We start from the raw sequence: 18,173 nt of genomic DNA, 5'->3' as shown, positions 1-18,173 counted from the left end.
AATTTCTAGTTAAGATCACTTGATCTTGGATGGCTAAAAGAAAACCTTCCATTTCTGGGTACATTGCAACTGATGTGAGCCAACAGTTCGACGCTGTTGTCGATATGATCCTCGTTCACCTCGATGAATTGTCTTCCATGCATGGGCTTCTCTCTCCATCTTTGCAGTTTTTCTTGGTTGGTCTGGTGGTTGTATGAAAATTTCTCCTTGTGAAGTGAACATTATTATTATTATTATTATTATTATCTTTCCTTAACAGTCGTTTGCTTAATTGGAGCGTGCTTGATACAACATACCGTCGTGTTCGAGAATCTGGACTGGTTCAGCGACGTCAAAATGACGCAGGTAGAAAAACAGATTTTAGATACAGATTTTCGTTGTGGATAACCGTCACTATCATACGCCATTATGCTACGTGCTTGCATGGTGCATAAACAATCGATGCAAGCTATTTAAACAATTCGAATGTTCTTTATATTCTATTAATACGTTTCAGAGTTGAATTTTAATTTTGAATCACTTCATTTTCTGTATTTATTGATTTTTGTTCAATCCCGTGGAAGAGTTGATAACATTTATACCTCGTCAGAAAACTAATGAAACAAAAAATAAATTAAGTTTTTCCGAGTAATACACAAATGAATCAAAGAAATTTTGCGAAAAATGTATGTGTGGCCTCTTAACACCCATTATTCCTGAGATTGTACCTAACTATAACTATTGGTCTACCATTCTCCATTCTAGAATGTACCCTTATTTTTCAGGAAAGCAATAATTGAATTTAATAGTCTATCTTACAGTTTTTATATAATTAATTCTCTTCCGAAACATATCAGGAATTTTATGAAAATTCGAAAAACCGCTATAGCTTAATATTACTCATTGAATATTCCAAATATCAAGCCTACAGCATAAATATGTATCAGTTTTGATTCCAACAAACAAATTAGACTTGCTGACTGGCACAGTACAATGCTAAAATGAAATATTCTTGAATATTTCCCTCCTGTCAAAAATTCTATGTATCTGGAGAACAATTATCGAAAATTACAGCGATAATTGCATTGTAGGAAGCGAAACTGCACTGCGATAATTGTTCTGTTCATAGATGCTTAGTTTCTATGCATCTTACACAGTTCGAATCTATGGCAATTCCATTCTACATCAGTTTGACAAGTGATGTAACAGTTTATTCGGGAAATATTCCCCCGAATTACACTCGTGCATCAAAATTAACGGATAATTTCGCATTCCAGCGTGTTTTCTTTGAAAAACTGCATTCGGTCATTTTCATATTTGGAGAAAGAGCCCTCCACCTTCGGTGTCGGGCTCTTTCTCCAAAAATGAAAATGAACTCATGCAGTTTTTATGACAACACGCTGTCATGCAAAATTATCGGTAATTTTGATGCACTTGTGCAATTACTTACGAAAATTCAATATGTATTTGAAAAATCTGTATAACCGGCGCATTCTCCATTTATCACTCTTAGTTTGGTTCTGGTAATTTTGAAATTTCGTATAATCGAAATATATTGTCTATGCTCGAGTTGAAATTCATTACGATTATATAACGAATAATTTCAATAACTATCACCAAAGCATTGCATTTTGATAATTCAATGAAATTTCACTGAGCTTGACTTTTATTTTTTTTGGCGAATGTCCAAGAATGTTACTATAGAAATGATCCCAATATGGCAGGGGGCGAAACACCAGAACAGAACAATTATTCAATTCATTGCGAGTACACAATAATATAAATATACAGTAGTACTTATGATGAGTTTGATGAGCAGCAGAATGTCCTCACAGAAAATAATTGGTATTCGAAACCTTTCGGAATAGGGAGGAATGTGGTTAATTCTCTGCTCTTATAGATAGATAGATAATTTATTGATGCTCCTTTACAAAAATTCATTGTATTGCACACGTCACAGGATTCGATAAAAAATACAACTTCGAAATGGTATAAATCATTTCTCATCATTGTCAGAATATAAAAATAGTAGAGATAACTTAATAAAGTTATATAAGTCTTAAATGATACAGAGTATCATTGTCAAAATATAAAGGCTTTACTCAATAAAGTATAATAATAACTTCGAAATTGTATAGAGCATTTCTCATCAATGTCAGAATATAAAAATAGTAGGAATAACTCAATAAAGTTATACAATTCTTGAATGATACAGAGTATCATAAAAAAATATAAATGCATTACTCAATGAAGTAATAGGACTATGAATGATATTAAATACCATTCCTCATTACAACATTACAACACAAAAAATATATTAATTTAAAAGAGATTAAAATTCAAACTACTGGACAGGAACTCTTGGACACTCCAGAACGCATGGTGGCGCAAAAATTCACCGACAGTTTGCTTATACTTTTTGAGACTGAGCCTTTTCACCTCTTCAAGTATCTTATTGAAAAGTTTATGTGAAATGAAATTAGGTCCATTCTTGGATTTTTCTAATCGCATATACCTACTTAGATTTTATGTTGTTTCTATATCGTGTGTAATAATCATGGGTTGCACCAAACTTCGGAAGATCCCTGTTATTATTATATGCATGAACAAGACATTCATAAATATAGATAGAGGGAAATGTCAAGATTTTAAGTTTTTTTTAAGGCGTCTACGCAATCATCCCTGTAGTTTAAACCAGCAACTATTCTATTTGCTCTTCTTTGCAATCTGAAAGTACCTTCCCTACTAGAACAGTTACCCCAGATCAGTACACAGTATCTCAGATATGACTCGACCAGACTATGATAAGCAACCTTAATAACATCCTTTGATACAATGTTGGCCAAGTTACGGAGCAGGAAGGTATTTTTTATTATTTTGGATGATGTTTCATTGGCATGGGAGATCCAGGTGACACTTGGATCTAGATAAACTCCCAGAAACCTTACCGATTCACTGGTAGTACGATTTTAAATCCCTCTCAAATTGAACAACATAGTTTCTGTCTTTTCTGCATTGCAAACTAGCATATTTGATACAAACCATTCCTTGGCTCTGAGCTCTGCCGCTCTCGCAAGCTGTTCAACCCCATGCAGTTCTCGATGCCCCACTGTAATTCCAGAGTCGTCAGCCCACAGTAGGTGTTCATACATAGCCATGAAGTAGGAGAAATCATTCATAAAAATTATGAATAATAGGGGTCCTAATATGGAACCTTGTGGTACCCCAAGACTTAACAGACCCTCTGCAGACCATGTACCATTTCAAAAAAACCTTCTGCTTCCTGTCTGTGAAATATGACATAATTAGTCTAAGACTAATCTCATCAAACCCATACTTTGCCAGCTTGTCTAGGAATCAAATTATTACGAAAAACAGAGAATGCCAATAGAATAATAGATTCTTCATATATTTCATGTGCATGCTTTCAACTCAACGACGTAAATCTGGATCCTTCACATCGGTAGCAGACAGTTGCCGGCAACCAGCGTCAAGTTGTGTTTGTACTATGTTCCCTAATAGGGAAACCAGTGCATCAGATTTTTATATGTTTCAGCTTTTAACGTCGTCTTATCGTATGATCCTTCATTGCTGTATTTTTCAATGTTACAAATTGACTGAACTTTCTTTTGCAGGTGAAGTAGGTAAAGAGATGTACATAGTAAACAGAGGCAGACTACAGGTAGTTGCTGATAATGGTAGGACTGTCTTGGCAACATTGAAGGCAGGCAGTTATTTTGGAGAGATATCTATTTTGAATATGGGCACGGCAGGTAAAAACCTTGGTAAATATCAGCCAGCAGGAGGTTAAATTAATTATTACATTTTGCATGTGATGATGTGCCAACGTATACTTTGAGCATGTTTTTGATTAAAATTTTAATGGGGTAGTAATGAGAATTGGAAATAGTGTTACATTCCAAATATATATTTTGCAATTCCATATTGAATGAAAAACTATTAAAAATGAATTCCAGCAATAATATTTCTCATTACAACCCTGTTATCAACTCTGAATCACAAATTTTTTCTATCCCCTTCCTGCCTGGCTTCTATTTGTCAACTCATCCAAATATTTTCTGCATTTATGTGACAGTGACGAAAATAATGATCATTTCGATTTTCATAAAATTTTTTTTATTCATCAACTGAATTCCACAAAATTCATAAACTTTGAACATCGGATCCACATTTCTGATTGGAAAGCAAAATGCTGTTATGAAATTCCACATATATCACGATTCGATTCGATGTGAGCATAGTTAGTTAAATTGTTGGGAGTTTTTTTATACGAGAAATTTGAAATAGACAAAAATTCGGGGATATGTCTGAAAAAACTGTAAATTTAGGAATATAGGTTATAATTTCCTCTACCGACGAGAAATATATTGATGCGAGATGAAAAAAAAATTTTTTAATTATGGAAAAAATTTTTCAATGAATATCCAGTAGTGTGATTCGCGAGTTCATTGATTTTGAAATTAGAATGAAAATTTCATTATTTCTGAGCTGAAAGTTCTAGAAATTTGCTTTGAAAAAATGAATACAACATCATACCTTATTTTTTCAATTTCATGATTATATGTTGCAATGGATACATTTTTTGAAATAGATTTTTGGATTTTCTATATATTCCAAAACATAAATTACGAGAATTTCGAAAGGGAGTAGATTTTTTTCTATCGAATGATTGCAAAGGTTCGTTATTGAAAATATTAAATCATAAAGGAGACTGTGGATTTAGCTATAAAACTTGAGAAGAATAGGTAATTCATTAACTTTCGGAAATTATATGAACGTCATCATTTCACGAGCCATAAAAATGCGGGAAAGCGAATATAAGAAATTAATTGGTGTAGCAAGATATACACAGGGTGTGGATAAAGTTGGAACAAAATTCATAACTCGGTTATTTGAATGTTTTCCAGCAAAATGCTCGGACAGGTCAATTTTAGTTTTTAGTTAACCACCTTTTGTCATAAGACATTTACTAATGCCGTCATTTATTTTTACAAAGTGACGTCATATTATTTTAAATTACTACCCCAATTTTTACTGATTCATTAGACTTTGTTAGAACTGGAACCTAATTGATGGTGTAAAAAATCAGTTTCAACGTTCCAAATACAGATAAAATCAGCTCTAAAATCCCAGCCACCAAAAAAAAAATTTGTTGGAAGAATGCTTCCAAAAATAAGAAAAAAGCAAATTCATTCAAGATCGGGTAATTCAAAAATCGGTTTCAAAACCGTGCGTCCTAGTGACTGTCTGTCTTAAATCTTTCCAAAATTTTCCTTCTTCTGTTTGTGCCATATTTTTAATGGGATTCTTTTTCAGGTAATCGAAGAACGGCAAGTGTCAGATCGGTCGGTTACAGCGATCTTTTCGTTTTAAGCAAAAAGGATATGTGGGATGTTCTTAAAGAATATCCGGCAGCCAGGGTCAGACTAGAGGCTATTGCTGTGAAAAGGTTGGAAAAATACAAAAGAGCACCTCTCGAAAAAGGTGAGTGGCACTGAAATGAAATTGAAATGTGTAAAGTTTGATTTTTCACGGAAAAAATGTATTTGACTAAGAAAGTCCCTCCACAGAGATGTACTCAGCAAAGTTATGATAGCGAAAATGATTTCCAACGTCCATTCGCTGATATGGAAAAAGAAGAAGAAAATTTACCCGATCAAAACTGCTTTTCAATTCGAAAAGGGTAAAATAGGTGTGTTTGGGTAGAACAAATATTACTTTAGGAAATCACATGACCTGGTCAAATTTTGTTTTCTTGAAGATCGTTTTTTGAAATGAAAACTATTTCTTCTTTCTCCCCTACACAGTAACATCAACTTTGAAATTCAGATACAACGATAATATACGAGATCAATGATTTTCAGAATAAAACAACAAGTTATTGTTGTTTTTTTTTCAAATGCTTGGAACTACCTACTTATTTAAAATGTTCATTTACCTACAAAACGACAAGAAGGTTTGACTAATGGTATGAAAAAGACTTGACCAAAAAGTCTATCTAGATACGTTGATACGTAATGTCTGAATAAACAGGCGACTATTATGTATTGTGTGGAATATTTCGAAAAAAATTACAGACATAATTTTCTTTTTATGATGTTAAAAATATCAGTTTTATCAAAAAGGAGATAAACAAAGAAACTGCAACACCCAGAAAGAGCTGTTCAAATTTGAAAAAATTTTTGTAACATAAATAATATAGCAAGGAGTAATTTATTGAATTTGGAGAATAAAATCGTGAAGGTTTTATTATGTAAACATGTACGCTAACCATATTTTTGATTATGCCCAAAATCGAAGACGAGTAGGCACCGGACGTCGAAGGGGCACAGATTAATGAAGTTCAAGATCAACGTCTAAGACTTATGGCCATTAGAGCCCAATTTGCGAAAACTATCTTTGCCTGATGAGTGGTTAGGGGAACAAGGCCATCCTGTAACTGTCCGAACGGTTTACCGACGAATAGGTTTTTTTGTACTGCAGCATTATCTTGTGTTACCTCTGACGGTTGAGCATCGCCGGCAACGATTACAGTGGTGCAGAGAACGTCAACATTGGAATGTGGAATGGCATCAGGTCGTCTTTTCTGATGAATCTAGATTCTCCTTGGGTGCACTGATGGCAGAAGAAGGGTTAGACTACGTCGGGGAGGAAGACGTGAACCTCAGTTTGATGTTGAGCTTCATGTACACCGGACAGAAGGCGTTATGGTATGGGATGCGATTGCACATGCGAGTAGGTCACCTTTAGTGTTTATTCGAGGTAACTTAACAGCGGTACGTTACCTTCAAGAAATAATGGAGCCATATGTTCTCCCTCACTGACTCGAAAATCCAATATTTCAGCAAGATAATGCCCGAACTCATGTTGCCAGAGCTAGTTCGAACTTTTCGAAGCGACTCATGTGAATCTTTTGCCATGGCCGCCCAGATCTCCCCGATCTTTCGCCCATAGAGCGTCATGGATAGAAGGCTTTGAAATTTACCCCAGCCCCCACTGACTTTAGCGGCTCTGGATATGAAGTACAGGTAGCTTGGGATAGTATCCCTCAAGAAGAAATAGACCATCTTATTGCATCAATGCCGAGACGTGTTGGGGAGGGGATAAACATATTATTAACAAATTTATTGAAAAAAAAAATTGTAAACCCTTCATTTTTTTCTTCAAATTTCAATCATTTACTTCTTGCTATACTAACTATGTTTTACTAAAAAATAAAATTTAAATAGCTCCTTCTGGGAGTTGCAGTTTCTTTGTCAGTCAGTATAAGTATTCTCATTATTAAATGAGAATAATTATATCCTCTCTAAGGTATTTCATTCAAATCAAATTTTCGATTCTTTCACGCAAAAATTAATTAAAAATGTTTACGTCCTCCGTTTTATTGTGAATAATTGTAGTATGTAATACAGAATATATTGTATGACAGTGGTGTGTTCAGCATGAAAGCTAGGGAAGCATAGAATGAAGAATAACAACTGGCAAAAGTCAGGGATATAGAGATAATGATAATAAAATTTATTTAGCACTTAACTAGTATGAAAATAAAAAATTAACCTACACATAAAAACATGCTACCATAGGTGGTGACTAGCGGCAGACCGATTTTGCTGTTCTTACAGCTGACCAATTTCGTTCCAACACAAACAACGAAGATAACCAACTTTTTTTGTTGAAACAGTTTTATGAAAGGTACTTTTCGTGAATTTCGCGCAGATTATGGACGACATAATTGTCCATCTGTGCGTACAGTGTGCAATTTTCAGCACAGTTATAAAATTCGAAGATACTAGTTCCTTGAGACTCATACATAATCTAAATGCATCGTCGACCGGAAATATTGCCGCTGTGAATGAAAAAGTTGAAGAGAATCCAAATTTATCCATTCCTAGGAGCGCAGAACATCTGGGCCTCTTATACGGCATGCTATGGCGTATTTTACATCTGGATTTGCATCTCAATCCTTATCAGTTGACGTAAGAAATAAAGCATATGGATTGCATAGAACATATGCCTCTTGAACAACAACGTTTGGATTACGATTTATCAGTTTTATTCAGTAACGAAGCACATTTTTCACTCCATGGCTATGTAAAAAAACAAAATGTATAACTGCTGTAAGACCATTACATCCACAAAAAGTCACTGTATGATGGCAATTTGGTCTGATGGAGTGATTAGCCGTACTTCTTTGATAATGAAGAAGGTGTCATTCAAACCATCAATTTTCATGGCTATAGCCACATGCTTACCGATTTTTGGCCTTAAATTATGATATGGAATTAGAAGTGATGTGGTTCCAGCAAGATGTTACAACAAGCCAAACAATAGGAACCGTTCTGGCTTTATTGCAAGAAAAATTCCCAGAACGAGTAAGTTCTCGTTTCGCAATGTGAATTGGCCGCCAAGATCTTGTGCCTTTGAATTTTTTTGGAGGATTATGTGAAGGTTTCGGGTTTTTTGGACGATCTGAAAACCAACATCTATCAAGTTATTGGTGAGTTTGCTCAAAATGTGCCGACGAGTCATCAAAAATTCCTCACAAGTATCGAATCCTGTAGGAGATCATCCGGAGGACATTTGAATTATGTTGTATTCCACTCATAAAGTCAAGGTCCAAGCATTATATAGAAATAATAGTATTTTCGATTTCTAAATGAGAGTGTGTTTTATTCCACATAATTGATTTTTTTTGGGAATAAGATATAAATATAATAATATTGGATTTGCTGAGCTGAATAATAATCAAAAATTAGCTGTAAAAAAACATACCCAGAAATTAAAAAAGTCGTGAGGTGCTTAAAAGATAGATAGCGTACTGTGGATCGAAAAAAGGTGAGCAGCTGCCTTACTTCTCAAAATCTAGAGACGCCACTGTTAAATGATTTTATTCAGTTCAGAGTTGATCTATTTGAGAGAAATATAAAAATGAGATACCTCAGTGTAAATGATTTTGAATTTCAATTGCTATATATACAGGGTGGCCATTTGAAAACGAAACAGACGAGATTACAGACGAAATAAAGTTTTTCGATAGAAATTCTCAGACAGGTCGATTTCTGTTTCGAGGGGGACAACTTAAGATGTAGGTTACGGACGCATAGCGCTTCAACCCTTGCTGCTACAACCCCCACCCCCAATTTTTGAATAGGGAAGATGGGGTGAGTGATACCTCAATTTAAAGGTATTTTTATACTGATTTCAGCACAGTAATTGTTGTTTCATTTTATGCATTAATTCTCGAAATATTCATGCGTTAGTTAGTTAGGAAGGAAGCCACAGTCATGGTTGTTTTGAAGCTCAAAATGTCGATTTTTCACAAAACACTACAAGTGCCATGAAAACACCACTTCATTTTCAAATACTTAGTTAAGAATATTTTGAAAACTAATGCATAAAATGAAAAAACAATTACTGTGCTGAAATCAGTATAAAAATACCTTTCAAATGAGGTATCACTCACCCCATCTTCCCTATTCAAAATTTGGGGGTGAGGGTTGTAGTAGCAAGGGTTGAAGCGCTATGCGTCCGTAACCTACATCTTAAGTTGTCCCCCTCGAAACAGAAAGCGACCTGTCCGAGCATTTCTATCGAAAAACTTTATTTCGTCTGTAATCTCGTCTGTTTCGTTTTCAAATGGCCACCCTGTATTATATAGAGGAATGCTAGTGAATTTTATCTGAAAGGAATCAAAATTGACCAGCTCAAGCAAAAATCTCACACACTTATTTTCTGGCAGCCTAGTAACGTTCGCATATATTGATCGATTTGTCCTGGACGACAAAGAGTGAAAGAGATATTTCCGTAGAAATACGTATATCAAGAGGTATCAAAAAAATAATACAAAGTTTCCAGAGGAACGAAGCTCGTCTGATTCTTCTTCACTCGCGTTGTTACTGTGAAGGATCAACCTTATTCTCCTCTTCAAACATTTATATCCCTCTTATGCTTTCGCTCTATAATATTTACATAAATATCTTCTGGTGAAGCTGGCGAGTTTCCTTATTCAGTCATCCCCTTATGTAAATCCAAATATTTACTATAAGAATATTTGTGTTTCCTTTCATCCCCCAATTCTGATTTATCTCACAGCGACAGTAAGAGATCCTCTACGAAGCACCGAAGAGTTGCAAAATTGAATTATGAAAGAATTCAATTTATACAGAGTTATAGGTTCTCTACTTTTGATTTTATTATTTCGACTTCGCAAATTCGATTAGTCAATTAATATAAAAGGAGTTGGTACTTATCCTTTGTTATGACTACAATACATTTTCGTAATCGAATTGTTCCCGAATTTTCGAAAAAATTCGTTGAACAGAACAATTCCACTTTCATACTGAATTAGATTCAGTATACTGGGTTAGAACTAGGTTCACTAAAGGGATATCGAAAACCGTTAGAAATACAGGTTGTCTTGAATCACAGAAAAGTTGCGTTATTTAGGGATCAATTTGATGGTGTAAACAGATTTTCTTTTATTCTGTATAACTCATTTGTTTCTGAAGATAACTAACTTCACGGAATTCGGTTTATAACCATTATCCAATATTGGAATTCTAATGGTGTCTTCAGATTTTTCGGTGTTTCAGAGACGCGATAGTAAATTTTTTTTCTTATGGACGCCATATTGGTTTTGTTCATGGGGTGATAGAGATAAAAATTACGAATTCAATGTATCACACTGTAAAAATATCGAGTCTAGCTACGCAAATTTGACATTAATTTTTATTTTTTTGTTTGTTTTTTTGTTACTTTGTTCGGTTTCTATGTGAAACCACCACTTGAATTTTGTAAAAACCTGATTGTTTGATAAGTAACGTCCTATTAATTACATAATAAATAAATAGCATTCAACTGGCAATGTCTGTAGAAATTGTTCTACATAATTTAAAAAACTCTAGGGATGGTTTCAAATAACAACTGTGAACAAATTATTTTACAATTCGTCTCCAGCCCACTACTTTAAAATTAAAACAAAAAGGAAGTTCAAATTTGCGTAGCTAGACTTTATATTTTTGGAGAGTGTGATACATTGTTGAATACGTAATTTTTTGTTTATTAACCCATAAGGAGCTGTATGTTTAGGTAATATGTTTTATTTTTTTTGTTTGAGTAGTAGGCTGGAGCCAGAATTATCAAATAACTTTGTTGACAGTTGTTATGTGAAACCAGCACTTGAGTTTTCTGAAATTATGTAGAACAATTTCTACAGAATTGACAGTTGTACGCTATGTAGAGTGTTAGTATCAGAATGATTAAGTAATTGATATGACGTTACTAATCAAACAATATTAAGGTTTTTACAAAAATCAAGTGATGATTTCAAATAACAATGGAACAACGTAATAAATTAAAAATTCACCAGCCTACTACTCAAACAAAAAAATAAAAACGAACTATGAATTTGCGTAGCTAGAACTAGACTCGATATTTTTGTAGATACTAGATACATTGTTGAACTTTGAATATCGCGTCTTTGAAACAATGGAAAACAGAAAAAATCTGAAGACACCATTAGAATCTCTATTTTGGATAATAGCTGCAAACCGAATTATGTGAAATTATTTTCAGAAACAAATGAGTTATACAGAGACAAAAAAAAATCTCGATTTTCAGTTCTTTCAAGATATCTCGGGAACCATTGAAAATATTTTGGATATGTTCACACCAACACACTCATCCCTAAATAACGCAACATGTTTGTAATTCAAGCCATCCTGTATTTCTTACTGTTATCGATATTCGTGTCCCTCTAAATAGTTCTAACCGTGTAAAATAATTAAATCACAAAGACAGGGAATATTAAAAAGTGAAATGATTAGATGTGAATTTTTTTCTACTTCTTAAATTCTTTTTTGCATGAATGATTTACTGGCGTTTTTGATGAATATTGATTTCCTTGATTCCACGATTCATACGTTGGCAGATTGTGAATATTACCTCGCAGTTTTCTTATCGATTGTTTCCGTCTGGAGAAGGACACGAAGATAAGCGATCAGTTTTGTGACGAAAAATTGCGTTTCAGCTGCCATGGGTAGAAGTCAGTCCACACCTGGCCTCGTGGAATCCAAAGGAAAAATACCGTTAGAAGACATGCTTCTCCAACCTGTAGTAGGGGGCTTCACACCAGCCTACCAAAGATCTTACATGGATTCTCCCATCCCCTGCGCCATTTGTCCTGACAGTCCTGCAAGGTCGACCAGTAGCGAGAGAAGTCATCATACTCCAGTGTCGCAACCTAGATCGGGTAAAGATAATTCCCCAAAATTTCCCTTTGAAACGAATTCACATCAAATCCGTTCATCTTCATCTGTCCACGAAAGGTTCCCCGACACTCTAAACCGAATTTCTGACCCTCACAAAAATTTTTTTCATCTCAACACTGAAAAAAAAACACTAAAATTTTCTCAATCAGATTTTTTGAATTTTTGCAAATTTTTGAGGAGAAATATTTTTCGAATAGCATGGAAAACCCTATTACCCCCACCTTCCAGTACAATTATACTTATTTGTCTTTTTTATAAGGGTTAGTTATTATATCTCTTGAATCCTCAAAACACTATCTTCTTTGGATAAAACTATTAGCCCATCTGCTGCATGGTCCATTAATTTCTACCTTTATTTATTACCCTTATGATTCCGGTTTCTGGAATAATGTTACATATCAATGAAGAAATGTCAAAGCCCAATCATTTTTAATGTCCTTCTTATATTGCAGTCACCGGAGTTGCTTATAAGTCCTGATTTTGTATGCTGTAGAGTAGGTACCAATAGTATAAAACCAAATTGCAACATTTAAAGGCGTAGTTCCCGAGAAACCTCAATATTTTCAATTTTTTTCAGTATTTACCTTGAGATGAGGTCGTGCTCAGAATGAAGATAATTGCTTCACAATTTTTACGTAGTGTCACAGCCAATATTACAAATTTAATATTTTTGAGAAAAGTTTCACGATCTAATTATTTTTCAAATTTGTTTTCTTTGAATGTGACTTTTTCGGTCGATTACAACTTTCAGAAATTATACCCCAAAATTTTTCAACTGCTATATGACAGATCCTTCCAAGTTCGAAAATTGGTTTTATAATATTAGTAGGTACCTACTTATTCTCATAACATACCCAGAATTAGAACGTCCAGATAAACTTATAGAAATAATCTTCAAGGACCCCTGATCTCTTTTTTTGAAATAATAAAAAACAGAAAGCAGATCGTACATAGATATCTTGTTTGTTCTCAAGTTACAGAAGTTTCTAAGAAATGGCGTTTCAAATATTTCGGTATATCCTGGTTTCTGTTCGAGACATTAAAAAAATTTCAAAACGTTTTTTCAATAATTTTTATGGTTTATACGAAACTCGTAACAGATCATAGAAATTAATAACCGTTTCATAGGAAAAATGGTGTTTCTTAAATGGGCCACCCTATATTTTTCAACTCAGTTTTTTAGCCGCAGATTTGTCGAGAAACATCTCGTTATCAGTTTCTCAATAATGTCATATGTTTCAAAGATATTGAGTTTTTAGACTATTTTTCGATATCATATCATTCCCATCAAAAATATAAAGTCGAAAAACTTTTAAACGGATGTCATTTTTGAAAAACCTAAAATATGTTTTTCGACAAATCTTCGTTGAACAATATAGAGTGTCTCATTTAAGAAACACCATTTTTCCTCTATAACGTTAATTTCTATGCTTTGTTATCAGTATCATATAAACCATAAAAATTGATGAAAAAAACGTTTTAGAATTTTTTGAATATCTTGAACAAAAACCAAGATATAACCAAATTGTTTTTCAGAAAAGCCCTGTAACGAATCGAGATATCTATGATCTGCTTTCTGTTATCTTATTGGTTCTAAAAAAGAGATCAGGGGTCCTTGAAGATTTTACTCTAAGTCTTATATTTTTCGAGATGCTTTCAGTGAGCATTTCGGGACACCCTGTACGTCCTACGATGTTTTGATTGACTGGCGTACTAACTCACATCTGAGTTTCTTTTGAAGTAACATAAAAAGGAATACATCAAATTGAAATAACCTTCATATTTTCCCCTTTGCCTGTATGAACTTAATAATGGAAGAAATCAATACAAAAAAAAATCAGTTTGTGATTGAATGAATGGATTTATTTATCGATAATTGTGTAGGTATATTGAATATGTCGCGTGAAGTGGTGAACAAACTTATTCATAACTGCAATAATAATTTTGAAAACTACCAAAAAAAAAGTACCCAAACTACCTAAATATCTTCAACATGCTAGTTATACCTCTTTTTCAGCTAGTGTCATCAACCATATTTCATAATTGAACTATCTGTAATATTTCCCTTCTGAAATCATGTAATCCATTCGCGAATCTGAAATACCTGAAAAAACCTAACATAAACTGTTTTTTTTTTGGCATTTTACTCCTCCTCCTCCAAAAGATTGCATTCAAATAAAAAGTTTTCAAAAGCATTTTGATACTGTTTCTGTCCATATACACTCTTAGTTCCTAAACTGGCGCCCCTGGAAACATAAGTAGACCCTATTCTACCATGTACTCACAGCCAGAAGTTGTCATCCTCTTACTTCCTTCTCGGTTTTTTGTGTCTTGTTCTGCTAGATCAGTCAATAATTTCCACCTACCTTTATGGCCTCTGTCTGGTTGATTCTACGCCTCCACCATCTCCTTGGTGGACGTAACCGACTGGCTCTGCTTCTCTTCTCGTGTTTCTCGTTCTGCTAAAACCTGTCATTTGGATTGATAGAGATTTGAGGATGTTTTTATGAGTGGGCAAGGTATTGGCAAGAATGTGTTGTTTGGGGAACATTGGATTGTTGAGGTATGGGGAATGTGGCAGGCTGGGATAAGCCACATCACATTTTCCAGTCAGTCTTAGTTTCACTGTCTACTTTACAGTGAACAGTTATTACAAGCCCTCCCACCACAGCTCCACAGCAAGGTGCTGACCTCGGGAGAGAACATAACCTATTCTGAATGAAAACAAGTTTCTTAATTTCCTTGGTTTATTCTCTCTTGCTAGAGTTTTTGCTCTTTCATGAAGCTTCAACTCATCTCTCTATCCTTATCATTTCGAATTCTTTTTCATCGATAAACCTTCGAACAGCCTGAATAATGAGTTAAATAAATTAAGATGGCTTTTTCCTTACTGTCTTGAACATTTTCCAAAACTTATCTTCATTTGAATACATTCAGTATTAGTATTTAGTAATAGTGCATCAATGATCTATTCTTGTTTCGAATTTGAGTGAGCCATAATTTGCATATTGGCCAGTAAAATCTTCGTGATTCTTTAATTAACCAAATATAGGTTAAAATGGGAAAACTAGAAAAACTATATTAGGCATCTACAAAATACTGAATGAAATCGAAAATTTCATCTTTTCAAAGCCTATTCAATTTGAGTATGAAAGAAAAAAATTTTCATGTTCTATAATCTGCTTCTATCAATATCAGATGGCTGTTAGAATATCTGAGATACTTGGTGTTTGATTTTTTTTGATTAAATAATTCTCTCAATCGTATTGTTCCTCCTCAAAATTGCACTAATAATACTTAACGGTGTGAGACTATAGTATTTTCCTAAAAGTATGTACCTAATCATATCTGTGTGACTTTCTGTATACAACCCGAAATTATATGATGACACTCAACTAATCAGAGCTGGTGATCATAAATTTCACTGAAAAGTTTAAGGATATACATCAGATGTATATATTCACATCTTGCCACATTGTATGAGGAGATGATCAGATTGGGCATCTCTGAAAATCAAATTTTATTTTTTTTACAAAATTCCTCCCGAACTTCCTACCAATATTTTGCATACTTCCACCATCACCCAGTGTGATGCCTGTTTAGTACAAGCTTTCTCACAAATATGCTCCATTCTAGGCACCACGATGCAGTGTGACAGTATGACGCAACTGGTGTCAGGCACTACAACTCCACTGCTGGGTTCGCACGAGGCCTTGGAATCCGAGATAAAGAGGCTGAGAGAAAGGCTGCACACTGTCGAAGCCGAGAACTCTGCCATGAGCATGAAACTCAACCAGCAGCAATGGGAGCTGCAGAACCGTCTGGCAGAGATCGAAATGCAGATCTGCTGCTCTAGATCGACGAGCAGCTTGGAAGACAACGAGAGAAACAGAGAGAGCATCATTTAACAACAAAATGCGCTGCCTTACCACGTCTGGCAACGGCACGAGTTCGTACAGTACATCGTGTAGTAAAGGCGGCAAATTTCATGATGTAACTTTCCTACAATGAAATTCCTTTACTCGATATTTGTGGGAGAGGTGCTAGATATCTATGGGGGATCTTTCAAAAGGAGTGCTTCTTTTCGAATTCTCATCGATTCCTGAAAAGTTATCAGTAGTAATATCCCCAGGGCATTGATAATAGGTGATAGATGATTTTATGACAATCAAAAGGTTGTTCCTTGGTTACAGCCTGAAGCTGAAGGCTGAGGGCTATTGCTAAGATGTTCAAAATACTGGTGTGCTCACTGATTAGATTTTGTTCTGGCGACTCGGCTCGACATGGATCAATTTTCCCTTTTCTTCCTTAAGGTATACAAAGAATCTACCAATTTACGGCATACTTTCAAAATTTTCATTTTTTCTATCGAAAGTAGCGGATTTTCATTAACCTCAAAACGATTTTAACAGAAAAACGCCGGCGCGAATAATTTCGGCGCCTGAAGCGAAAAAATTTTCGGCTCCCCTACTGAAAAAGCATAATAACTTCGTTATTCAGATGCAATCGTGCGTAAATAAAAAACAATAACTGATTCCGAATTCAAAATCGTAGGAATTTTCCATATGTTGAATGTGTAAACATCAGCTTCCCAAATGATTCGAAAGCAAAAGTAGTATTGTTTTTCGAATTTGTGAAATAGTTAATGATTTTATCCCCCTTTCAATGAGTGTAATAGGGAATTCTGTTTATATTGGTTGGGCTTCCATGTGTTATTCATTATACAGGCGGCTTAGTAAAGGAGGTTTGGAGATTGTTATTCGAAGGAATGTTGATAAACGCAGCGAAGCGGAACAACCTTAAGTTATTTTCAAAAATCAAGGATGAAATATGAAAAGGAGGGCAGTAAACTGGGCCAAATTGCTGCCCCTCAAATAAAAGCGCCTGAACCGGTCGCTTCACTGTTTCACTTCTAACGTTGGCCCTGTAAACGCCATATAAAACGATGCAGAAATCAAGTGAAAAAGGGCCGATATGAATAAAATCCAAGGAGACTGGTCGCTTCAAAAGTCGCCACTTTAATCTTAAAGTTTTTTAAGAGTAAGTGAGCACGCCAGTGTTTCAGACATCTTAGCTGTTATCAAGCAACGAGCTTGACTCTTGAGGAATTTGTCATAAATCTATGAAACATTTGTCAATGTCCAAGGGATATTCGACGGAAAATTAATCGACAAAAAATTCATAACACAACACAACGAAATAAGTTTTGGGTTGATTACTGAAGTAATAAGAAGATTTATAACAGAAAAAAATAGAGTTTACTCGAATATAAACTGATTTCATTCGCGGAATTGATTGAAAATAGATAACATTTAGATGGATGGATTCTGGAAGTGATATTTTTGAAAGAACAGAAGAATTTCAATTGAGTAAACAAGAATATTTGAAAGTTGTGGAACAGTCAATGATCTAATAATACATAGTGGAGAGCAACGACTCCAACATTAGAGAGAAACAGATCAAGGCCTGGGTCACGTGACTACGAGGGATAGGATAACGACGTTTGAATTTCAACCAATGATAAGGTAAGTCGAATCACATGATCTAAAAGGGTTCAATGATCGATTGCTTCTCTCTTTATGCACTATCTTCTTATTATTAGATCATTGAGAACAGTACACAGAATGTTAGGAGCAAATTAAAGTATAATATTAGTTATAAACTTAAACAAAAATATGAGAATAAGGTTTCAAGAAAAACAAATGATCATTCATTTTTCTTGAAAATTTTTCCTTATAAATTGTAAATCCTGAGAGAAAATCACAAAACGAAATCACTGTATTCAAGCTATAATATCAAATATGCCAGCTATGTTGAAAAATACCTTTACGTAACTATTTTAGATGAATGAAAAATATAGACGATTTAGAAAATAACATATGGAAATATCACCTTTTTTTTTCT

At 34.4% G+C, this 18,173-nt stretch overlaps 1 protein-coding gene across 3 annotated transcripts in view; it reads left to right on the top strand.

The window, feature by feature from the left end:
- LOC123677476 (cyclic nucleotide-gated cation channel alpha-3) overlaps positions 1–17,825 on the top strand; it is a 255,400-nt gene extending 237,575 nt beyond the window's left edge. Inside the window, exons 8-11 of one of the 3 annotated variants that reach the window (XM_045614013.1) lie at positions 3,615–3,752; positions 5,317–5,484; positions 12,029–12,250; positions 15,906–17,825. In XM_045614013.1, coding sequence (XP_045469969.1) covers positions 3,615–3,752; positions 5,317–5,484; positions 12,029–12,250; positions 15,906–16,177 — 800 coding nt within the window. In that variant the 3' untranslated portion in view covers positions 16,178–17,825. Of the gene's footprint in view, positions 1–3,614; positions 3,765–5,316; positions 5,485–12,028; positions 12,251–15,905 lie in introns of all 3 variants that reach the window. The other 2 variants (XM_045614011.1, XM_045614014.1) reach the window with 2 other exon arrangements.
- Positions 17,826–18,173: the final 348 nt, after the last annotated feature.

Source organism: Harmonia axyridis, chromosome 4, assembly GCF_914767665.1.
Source record: "Harmonia axyridis chromosome 4, icHarAxyr1.1, whole genome shotgun sequence".
NCBI lineage: Eukaryota > Metazoa > Arthropoda > Insecta > Coleoptera > Coccinellidae > Harmonia > Harmonia axyridis.
This window is presented reverse-complemented; position numbering and strand designations above follow the sequence as displayed.